Here is an 11,398-nt window from a genome sequence, read left to right as displayed (position 1 = left end):
TTTCACACATTATTCCTCTCTTTATGACGGAGAAAGCATGCATGAAAACATTCCATCGACGTACATCCACTCATCCGCGCATTTTGGAGGCGCAATGAAGAAGGAAAATCATTGCCACACGTTTGGCGACCTCCAGGGTGAAACCATTAGAACACCCACCCACTACCCACCCACCCACCCACCCACCGCACCTCCCTCCCTTCCCTCCCCCTCATCAGGCACATGGTATGGTCAGTGTTTGGCAGTGGAGAGCTGTTGGCAACATCATGGAAAAAAACAAAACAACAACAAAGATCTTGGCAGCTGGAATACAGTATGATGCTTAACCTGCTTTTCACGGCTAAGTCTCTTGAACACAGCTCTGGCACTCTGAATGAAGAAACACTGGAGATATGAAATACATGGATGGCTTTCCGGGGGGATGAAATGTACAAGATATATGGATGTGTGGCCTTAGCCGTGTTCCAATACGTTCAGCGCTGAGCGCTCCTTCCTGATCAACAGTAAAAAAAAATAATAATAATCGTGCACAATTCAGAGTGTCAACCCAAAAGGCGTTTTGGCTCTTTATCTGTAGGGTGTGGTGAGAGAAAGCTCTCCAAAGCTAAAGTCAGCCAGCTGTTTGACCTTGACCTCTGAGGTGACAGAACTGGCTGTCTCAGCAAATAAGGAATGAAAGGAACACTTACTGATACATAGAAGAAGAAAAAATCACTGACAAAAATATAAAAAATATATAAAATAAAGCTTGAAAATAAAGTTGAACTATTTATGTATATGCTTATGAATACTTTTATATATTTTTATGTACACATACATATCTGTCTATTGTTTATATATCAATATATCTATTTAAAGTATAACTTAACTCTTGCACTGAAACCCTCAGAAGTTACTGCGAAGGCACAGATCTAAGCTCAGTGAACTCTCTGAATCTGACGCAAAGGGAGTGAAACAACCACTGAACTCAGATCAGCACTAATGTCAACTTCATCCCGCTCAAAGACGAGCAGGGAAAGGGGCAGGGCTTGGTTGCACTTCCTGTTTCACATCTTTTTTTTTACGTTTGTTTTTGTGTCTTTTCTTTCTGTTTTTTAACATTTAGCACCTTATGTAAGTCAAACAATAGAGAAAAAAATTACGTGATAGCATATACGAATGTGCAAATGTACAACAATAAAAAATACTACAAAGATACATTTTTTTTCCCAAAATACAATTGATATAACATGGATAGAAAAAGAAAAAAGTGTAACAAATACAAACAAAAAGATGAAAGAAGAAAATTAAAGCACGCACTTGATCCTTTAGTGTGTGGGATAGGAGTAAAAGCGTCGGGTAAGGACAGTCAGGACAGGGCTATGTTTGGGGTAGTGATTGGGGGTGATCAGGGCTCTAGCCTTGAATCTTGCGCAGGATCTCGGTGGAGACGGGCGGGTGGAAGTTGATGGTGTGGTGTCTCAGGCCCTGCGAGGTCTTGTAGCTCTTGCCGCAGCGACACTTAAAGGGTTTCCTCACACGGATCTGCGTGCGGTGACCATTCTTGGCGTGGTACTTGATACCGTTCACATTCTGAAGAGACCGGGAAGAGGAGACACATTGTAAAAGTGGAGCAGAGTGACAAGCACTATTTTACACGCAGTATTGAACATGCAACCCGCCCTGCGTACGACCATGTATGTATGAAGAGAACTGGATACAGCGCTGGAGGCTGTTCATTCCTGAAGCCAAAAAAGTTTGATTTTAAGAGTATAAAATTAACCAAAACAAGTTTATTTTAAACCCCCCTCATAGTCGCTTGGTCTCGTGCTCATTCACATTAACGGAGGAGGGAAAACAAATTTAACATTTTACAACTTTTAGGACCTAATAATATAAATAAGGGCTATTTAAGTTGTCATATTGGGAAGTTGATTTATCTCAAAAAAGATCCACTGAGTTACAGACAGCTCTTTTACAATGTAAGTCTGTGGGAAAATACTTTTTCCCAGACACTAACATTGGGAAAGTCTGTGGGGAAAAAGTATGTTTTTGCCCAGTGGCATCACGAGAGGAACCCGGAAGTTGTGATTTCACGGTTTTTGCCACTATCTCAAACTGGCTTCAAAGCCAGCGGCTCCTGCTGGGGGCTTGTGTGCGAACCCTTTCATACCATTGAGCTGAACTGGCTGCTAGCAGTAGCCTTATCATTAAGGTTAAAATGATCACCAAAATGTTTACTAGAAAACATAACAGTGGGACAGTGAAATGATTAGTTCTCCTTATATTTATTGTCTGTGTCTGTGTAGTTGAGCTGCTGCAACACTTGAATTTCCCCCATGGGGATCAATAAAGGAAGGAATATAATAAATAATCGTTATATTGTTTATTTTATTGGATGCTCTTAAACTTTTGCTGTGGCAATTGCTAATCTTCTTAAGAACTACTCATTACTAATAACTTTATGATAATTCTACAGTTCAATTTTAAGTGATGTTTTTACAGAAACTGCTCTTTTTAAATCAAAGCTGCACTATTGTCTATAACCAAAATCCTTTTTGCACACTGGGAGGAAAAGTCAGGTTGGATAACACATGTGGACCCATTCAGATCAACAGCAAATGTGACTTTATCCCACGTCACTGTTTTGGTCTGAAAAAGGTAGCTGAATGAGGCCTTTTGTTACCAGCCGTAATAAATGACAACCAAAGCAAATATACCATGATATATTAATCACTGCTTCCAATCGTGCATTCTTGATTTATAATGTGCTTTTTCAAATATTATTTCCAGACATGTGATACCCAGACAAAAGCTCCAGTGTGGACTTCATCAGAAACGACTGAACCTCGTGTCCCATGGCGGTGCGGGGCCTTACCTTGTATCTCTTCTTGCAGCCGGGGACGGGGCAGGCGAACGGCTTCTCCTCTCCCCCATTCATGCACATGGAGCTGAGGATGGACTCAGAGCTGATGGCGCTTTCTGTGGTCCACGACTCGTCGCTGTCCGACTCCTCGTAGTCTACCTCCTCCTCATCATATTCACTGCCTGGGGGCCCGACGGAGACACGCAGAACAAAAAAACGCTAGTCATCCCAGATGAAATGGATCATGATGCCCTGAAATACATCATGCCTTGGGAATTTACCAAACAGAAATGATTTGTGACTGTTTGTGAAAACTTCTCTCTGTATTCTGCTGCTATTTTAATGCATTAGCTGCCCACATGCCACTGGAAGCACTGTTCAGACAAAACAGCAGTGGTGTGTGTGCGTGTGCGTGTGCGTGTGTGCGTGTGTGTGTGTATGTGTGCTTCTGTGAGTCAAATGCAGGGGTTGGCACTGTTAAAGAGATCATTAAGTAGGAGTGATCCCCATTGCTCAGCCTGGAAAAAGTGCTTTGCTAAGTGCAGAACATTTTCCACTCACATGCAAACACACACACACACACACACACACACACACACACACACACACACACACACACACACACACACACACACACAGACACAGACACAGACACAGACATCCACATACCACATTACTGAAATGTTCAGGCACACACACACTTAAAGGCCCACTGACCCCCCACCATCTCACAGGAAATGCTGCACCTCAGCATGAGGAAATGGATGGCACCCTGGCACATGTCTAAAGAGGGCGTGTGTGTGTGTGTGTGTGTGTGTGTGTGTGTGTGTGTGTGTGTGTGTGTGTGTGTGTGTGTGTGTGTGTGTGTGTGTGGAGCCGTGCTGGTGTATAAGCCCAGACCTAACACTACGTTTGGAACCATTTGGGCTGGAATTGGACATCTGCTTCTTGGCTGTGCAACACACGGCCCCATGCAAACACACAGCGTGACAGCTGCTATGTAATTAGCAGAGTGTTGACTGGTCTGCTCACTGCAGGAGCCACCAAGCCCAACACACAAACAACACACACACACACACACACACACACACACACACACACACACACACACACACACACACACACACACACACACACACACACACACACACACACAGCGGTAGACAGTGGTTGGGCTTTGAGCCTCTTCTGGTTTCCATTTTCCTCTTGATTCAAACATTTGAGGAATTATTGCCAGTTTGAATTAGGGAATAAAAACATTTTTTAATTAGATTTTTTTTCTGCAGTAACCAGGTATAAAATAAGCTGAATTATATTAACATCACAAATATCTTTGTTTTCTCATCAGATCGCTGTCTGAATTTGATGAATGGGCTCCTGATGGGGTGATAACATATCCAGATGCTTTTACCGCCGGTAGGCTTGATCTACATTTATCCGTTTCAACAGCTCCAGTCACTAGACAAGTACAAACAATCTGTCTTTCTTTGTCTCAAACAGACATTTCGACACACACACACACACACACACACACACACACACACACACACACACCTGTCGTACCTGTGGGTGTGCTGCTGCGGAAGGAGGAGGAGGGAGTGATGGGGGGGGTGACGGGAGGCGTCAGGTTACCGCTGGTGTGTCGAGGAGGCGTGGCCGTGCTGTTCCTGGACACTCCGCCGCTGATGGACAGGGACAGTTTGGGCGTGGCCTTCTTCTTCATGGTCTCCTGCTCGCGTCGCGCTGCATCTGTCATGAACCTGAATGCAACGGCGGGGGAGGAGGAAGGGGAGGGGTGTCATCAGCAAATCCCATTAAAAGGTTAAGTCCCTGAATCTAATATGATTTACCAACAGGATGTCGACTTGATTTCATTATTAATGGAAGCAAAGCAGGGGAACCTACTGAAATGCAAAACGTTACTCAAAGAATATATAACTATTTTAATACATCAGTTATAACTTGAGGTATAATTCTGGTTAATTACAACTTGGGTCTTAATTTCTTTGGCCATCGTTTTTGTCAGTTATGATAACTCTTTGCTGATCAGAGTAATTAACTTGGAATACATGGACATTTTTATAATAAAGTCAGATGGGGCTGTACATAAGCAGTGGTATCTTACCAATCGCCTTAGTTTTATCTCCCAAGTAAGTTCAGGTTGTCTAACTGCTGTTGTTTTTTTTGCCACATCTAACTTCTTTTAAGCGATGTTGCCGGGTTCCCAAATCTTAGCAATTTCGTTCGTGAGCGCATTGATATTTTAACTGAAAGGAACTATGGTGAAAACTACAAAAATATAACCCCAGTTCACTTGTGATTAACTAGATTTCTACTTAAATAAACTATATGTACCATTACCTTAAATACTAAATGTGTTTGAGCTTTGTAAAGTTCAATAGTGATCTTTGATGCTATAACAGGATCATTTTAGTTTTCCTCTAATTATGGCTGATTTGTGCTGTGTTTGTTGCCATGACAGGGAAGCCTAAGGTTTGTCAAGACACAACGGAGCTGCTGAAGTAGCAGCCCGCTCAAAACGTACAGTCGTCACAACATTGTACAGTAAATGCGGGTGACATTTACAACCTCTCCACTTGAACAATCACCACAGAACACAAACCTAACTCTCCCTGTTGAACCGTTATCTTTCTCAACGTCGCGTCTAGGAGTGATTTAACGGTGCATGAAGTGGGACGTGACACATCGGTTCACCACACGAAAACACACACATGCAGTAATCCTGAAAGGCTGCCTTGGGCTGTGCCGTTTACAGTGCAGGGATTTAGGAGTGATTGTCTTTTGTGGTTTTCTGTGCTGGTCTGTGGATGAGTCACTGCTGTGTCTATGGGAAGACATCATTCATTTGAGCTGCTCTCCGCAAGCCACATGTACGCACACACACACACACACACACACACACACACACACACACACACACACACACACACACACACACACACACACACACACACACACACACACACACACACACACACACACACACACACACATATATAAACACAGACTTTCACTGATGGAGCAATGCTGCCCCCTGTAGACACATTTGCTTCTGTGTGTGTGATTGTGTGTGTGTGATTGTGATTGTGTGTGTGTGTGTGTGTGTGTGTGTGTGTGTGTGTGTGTGTGTGTGTGTGTGTGTGTGTGTGTGTGTGTGTACCTGTTGATGTAGCTCAGGGCCAGATAAGTGGGCTGCTGTTGCTCCTGCTTCTCCAGCACCCGCGGATCTGTGTCTGAGAGAGAGAGAGAGAGAGAGAGAGAGAGAGAGAGAGAGAGAGAGAGAGAGAGAGAGAGAGGAGAGACATTCAGATTAATTACTGCCCTCTCTGGAGGGAAAATGTTGCGTGAATACTCTTAGTATGTAGCTGACTCATACATCTATTATTCCTGCCAGACTGGCTGATAGATTGCAGGATGTTTCTCACACTGCATTCTCTGTATTGGTCCATAATATGCGAGATGCCTGCAGATGCATTTCAGATACTTGTGGCACATTATTGCGCCAAGCCGTCTGTAATTTACTACGAATGCCTTTCCCAATGTGACCAACGGCTGATTAATCGTTGCCGGAGTCTGAATGTGGCAAAGAAGAAAATTTGTCCGAGAGTGAATAAGCGACTTGGAGGCTGTGATGAATGTACACAGTGTATTACTCGAAAGACACACACACACACACACACACACACACACACACACACACACACACACACACACACACACACACACACACACACACACACACACACACACACACACACACACACACACACACACACACACACAAGCTTTTTCCAGTTGACTTGCTAGGTCAGTAACACTACAGTAGGCAACTTCCACTGCCTGAGGGAAGCAGCGTTAACTTCAAAGCCCCACCTCCCACCCCCTGGAAAACAGGAGCAAGTGTGCATGGAAACCCTGCGGGTGGGTGCATCTGTAAAGAACCAGTGCCATCAAGTGTTCAACGGGGGGAACATTCAGAAAGAAAAAAAAAAAAAAAAGGAGGTTTAAGCCACGGCATGCATGGCTGTGGATGTGTGAGTGTATGTGTGTATGCATGTCGGCATAATTGCAGCGTTATATGTAATGGCTAGCAGATGTATTGCAATTCAGATCCAAGAACTGGATCATCACTGTGCAACAATTTTACAACACACTCCTGGACGCGCCTTGCAACTAATCCCATGTGCGTGTGTGTGTTTGCGTGTTGGCCTTCCTAGCCCTTTAGTTTTCAGGCTTTCACACCTCATAATTAAAAAAGAATGCAGACTTCCCACAGTGCAGGAAAACACCAAGGAGACCAGCAAACACGAAAACAACCTCGAAAGAAAAATGAACACTACCAGTGCTGCAGTGTACAGCAGAGACTTTCACATTTCAGTTTATGTTAAAAAAACACACTGAAGAGGCTAGGTGAGGGAAAAAGATAGCAGGGGCATGCACTCATAAAAACACACACACGCATATACACACACACACACACACACACACACGCATCTGAGGTGGTCCACAGAGGTGGTCTTCAACAGTCTTTTATAGCTGAGCCTTAATAATCCTACCTGCTGCTCAGATGTAGAGACCAGAGCCCTCTGTGCATGCACCAGCTTGCACACACACACACACAAACATGCACACACACAAACACTAACACACCAACAGACCTCGACCTACACCACTGACAAGGCTGAGTCGCACGAGGCACGACAATGAGAGCTAGCTGCATCTTAGAGTCTGACCTCTTTAAAAAACACAGAGTTTGAAGGTTTTTGCGGCTAATCTATGCATTTATGTTACATTTAGTTTTACAAAGTTAAGTCGACGGTTTGTAATTTAAGCCTGGTGGATCCTCTGACTCTAATGTAGCCCTCTAGACCAGGAGAGGAAAAAAAAAAAGCCTAAAGTGGCGTTTTCACATTGCTCATTCAGTCCATATTGCAAAGGTATTTAATTAATAATCAAGCAGGAGAGACTGAATGCTTGGCATTTTTCTATAATCAGGCACTTCAACGATTGGTTATCAAACACATGTTGTTGATCGATGTTCTGCAGAGGGACTAATTGATTAATCAACTAACTCTTTCAAGTGTTGGAAATGAGAATCATCCATCTGCAATGATGAACCAGTCCAGCTCCTATATGGAAGGATGTATATTATATATACGTATAACGATGGCAGGCAGTTAAATGCCATTTAGGCGAATGTTTGACAGCCGGGTATAAAAGAACAAGAAGGAGAACTAGGAAAAGAAATGCCAGAGTTAATAACTCGGGATGAACAAGAAGCTCATGTCTTTGCTTTGAGATGAGGTAAGTGTGTGCCTGTGTGTGTAGAAAAGGGGGGGGGGGGGGGGGGTGTTGGTATAAATGGAGTAAGCCAGGTGCAGAAAAAGAGAGAGAGAGAGAGACAGAGCTGCAGTAAATGTTCACCGGCTTTATGACTTCCGCTCACCTAGCAGGACAGGAAGCTAACACACTGCTGATCCTGCCGCTGGAGCAGGACGGGACCTGCACATACACACTCACACACACACACACACACACACACACACACACACACACACACACACACACACACACACACACACACACACACACACACACACACACACACACACACACATCTAGACACAGACACACAACTAAATTAATATATTCATGTTCGATGATTTCATTTAACTGACACGGTGCATTGCAAGCTGCCTCCTCTTTGTGTTTCCCGTCTAAATTTGTTTGTTTCAGTGCATGTGTGCTGCATGTCGGAGACATTTCCAGAGTCTCCAGGGTCTATAAATATCTCCCTAATTAGCATTCCTGTCATTAAAAGCAGCAACCAATCAACTGCAGCTCCACTCATTTTTTAACCCAGACATCCATCTCCCTTGCAGCGGTACACTGCTGCCCCCTGCTGAATACCCACTGCGTGCATGCGTCCACATGCGTGTGCACATGTGTACCGGTCTGCCCGTGTGTCTCTACATGTGTGTATGTGTTGAAACCAGGCCAAGAATGCATGGCTTGTTTTGCAGGCTGCTAATTAAGCCACAGAGAGCTTTTTAACGTGTTTCTAGAGCAGCAGGCAACCGGATGGAGGGAGAGGAGAGGAGGAGGAGGAGGAGGGAGGGGGGGATATGGGTGGGGGAAAAGGCAAACTTCTCTGTAATTACACTTCCCAGTGCTTGGCGGGGCGCTCGGGCCCTGCGACTTCCGAAAGGCAATCTGTGCGACTGTGTGTATGCGGATGTATGTGTAGCGTGAAAAGAGAGGGCCTGCAGTTTCCAGTTCGGGATGCCAATCCACTAATTGGTCCGCTACACCCTGACAGGTCATTCAGGAAGTACGGCGAACACGCTCTCTCACATGCACAAACACACACACGCCCCCTTCCCGTCTCACACCTCTCAAAATGGGATGGGAGCAATCTGGCAACTTTATGGTTCACATCATCATCATCATCACTAAAGGGATTTTCTGATACTGATTCCTATCACACAATACGGCAAATGTATGAAAAATCAATTAATCGTCATCAATCACTCAATAGATAATAAATCAGCAAATATTTAAATTATCAATGAATTACTTATGTAATATTTCAAGTGAAGATGCTCAAGATTTCATAACTTCAGCTCCTCAGGTGTGATGAGTTGCACCTTTTTTTTAATGTTTTGGGGTTTTGGTTGGACAAACAAGACACCTGAAGGCATCACCATAAACTTTAGGGTATTGTGATGGCCGTCCGGTGTTCTGTGATGATTTCATAGATGGAATAAATCCTCGGTTCATCAATCATATAATCACGAGGCCGATAATCAAGAATTAGAGTTAGTTACAGCCAGGCGGCAACCTCTGGTTCTGAAAAGTGAAGCCGATGCAGAGGTGCCTTAAATGTGCATTCTTTCCAATAGGCAGCAGGGGGCGACTCCTTATGGTCTTGTTCATATATCGAAAGATATGACCATTACGTAAAAACAATCGAGATCAGGTCCATATATTGCAATGATCTTTCAATGTTCAAATCAGAAATCAAAACTCACCTTTTCAGAACTGCTTTTAATGTGTGACGAATGCTGTGTGTTTTAAGTTTTTAGTGTGTAGCTTTTAATGATGATTTTAAATGTCTGTAAAGCGTCTTTGAGAACTTTGAAAAGAGCTCTATAAATAAAATGTATTATTATTATTATTATTATTATTATTATTATTATTATTAGGCAATAACTAAAATAAATGATTGAATCCATGTTCATATATTGGACGATATAATAATTATTGTGACAGGCCTTTGACTAACAGTCCAAAACTATCATGTAAGCTGGAAACAGTTGAACTTTTGGAATTTTCCATAAACATTTATATTAACTATTTAACAATTATCTCATCTGTTACAGATCCTTTTTTTGTTGATCAGCTCGTGTATTCATCGACTAATCATTCAGCTCTGAAGATCACACAACACATTTCTTTCATCTGAAAGTCAATTGCTCAGACTTACTGGCAACATCACTGAAACTAATGCCAACACACATTCTGGCAATCCACATAATACCTCCTCTGCTATGTAATTATGTCATTATTCAACAAAAAAAAAATCAACAACAGCAGGGAAGGGGATTTCTAACCTGTCAATGACAAACAAGTATAAACTGCTTCGCCACATTGTGTTTACATTCACCTTTTCTTTGAGCCAAGGAAAATTTCACTTCTGATTACGTACTTAAAAGTTACTGTAGGTCAATTATCAGCATGCTTTGGCAGAGACTGCGTTATTACAACAGAATGCTGACCTGACTCATCTTGTCAAGTCCCACCTCAGTCTTTGATTCCAGCTCTAAAACTAAATCCAAATGATACAAAAAAATAAAAGTGAATTCTGCCTAAACAAAGCTGAGATGTTAGCTGTCATTTCTCTGTGCTTAACCCCCTTATTTTACCTCTTTTAAATCGTATTTCCCACTGTTATCTCACTCCTCCCCCCCCCAGCTCCTACTTGTGGAGGTAAGAGGCAGGTATGTGCTTGTGCAGGTGGGAACACAGCTCTGCGCACAGGCAGAAGAGCGCTGACATCATTACATTCCTCAGACCTTACCTAGAGCCACCGCACAAAGCCTCTCGACAACAACCAAACTCCACACTAAACACAGTTCACCTAAACCCACTTCCTGTTGCATTCAGCTGTAATCTAAACAGTGCTGGTATGTTATTGGAAGTGCTGCTATCCTTTCTTCTGGGATGAGGTCACCACTGAAGACCCACACATTACCTCATTTTTTTCGCAGGGAAAAAGATCAGGACAGGCTCATCTGGTTTGTTTGCTGCCAGCTATTGTGTGCTGTGTCAGAAGAGGCACCAGTCCAAATAAGATACAAGTTGAGATCATTGACATACAGGCAGAAAAAAACCCCTCTTTTTTTGGGGGGGGGGCTATGTAGCACATAGGACGTTCAACCACAAGAGGGCAGCACAGTCTATGAAACCGTCCAAGTGTTTCTAGCACATACACTGATTTCCGCACCCTGACTTTGAGACCTACTGACTCAC

The 11,398-nt window shown here is 43.3% G+C and overlaps 1 protein-coding gene across 1 annotated transcript in view; it reads right to left on the bottom strand.

The window, feature by feature from the left end:
- Positions 1-1,207: 1,207 nt before the first annotated feature.
- Positions 1,208-11,398, bottom strand: part of jazf1a (JAZF zinc finger 1a) — a 13,558-nt gene continuing 3,367 nt past the window's right edge. Inside the window, exons 2-5 of the mRNA XM_054606516.1 lie at positions 6,027-6,099; positions 4,409-4,605; positions 2,858-3,027; positions 1,208-1,572 (exon numbers count right to left, since the gene is read on the bottom strand). Of these exons, the coding sequence (XP_054462491.1) occupies positions 1,396-1,572; positions 2,858-3,027; positions 4,409-4,605; positions 6,027-6,099 (617 nt within the window). The 3' untranslated portion in view covers positions 1,208-1,395. The remainder of the gene's footprint in view (positions 1,573-2,857; positions 3,028-4,408; positions 4,606-6,026; positions 6,100-11,398) is intronic.

Source organism: Anoplopoma fimbria, chromosome 10, assembly GCF_027596085.1.
Source record: "Anoplopoma fimbria isolate UVic2021 breed Golden Eagle Sablefish chromosome 10, Afim_UVic_2022, whole genome shotgun sequence".
NCBI lineage: Eukaryota > Metazoa > Chordata > Actinopteri > Perciformes > Anoplopomatidae > Anoplopoma > Anoplopoma fimbria.
This window is presented reverse-complemented; position numbering and strand designations above follow the sequence as displayed.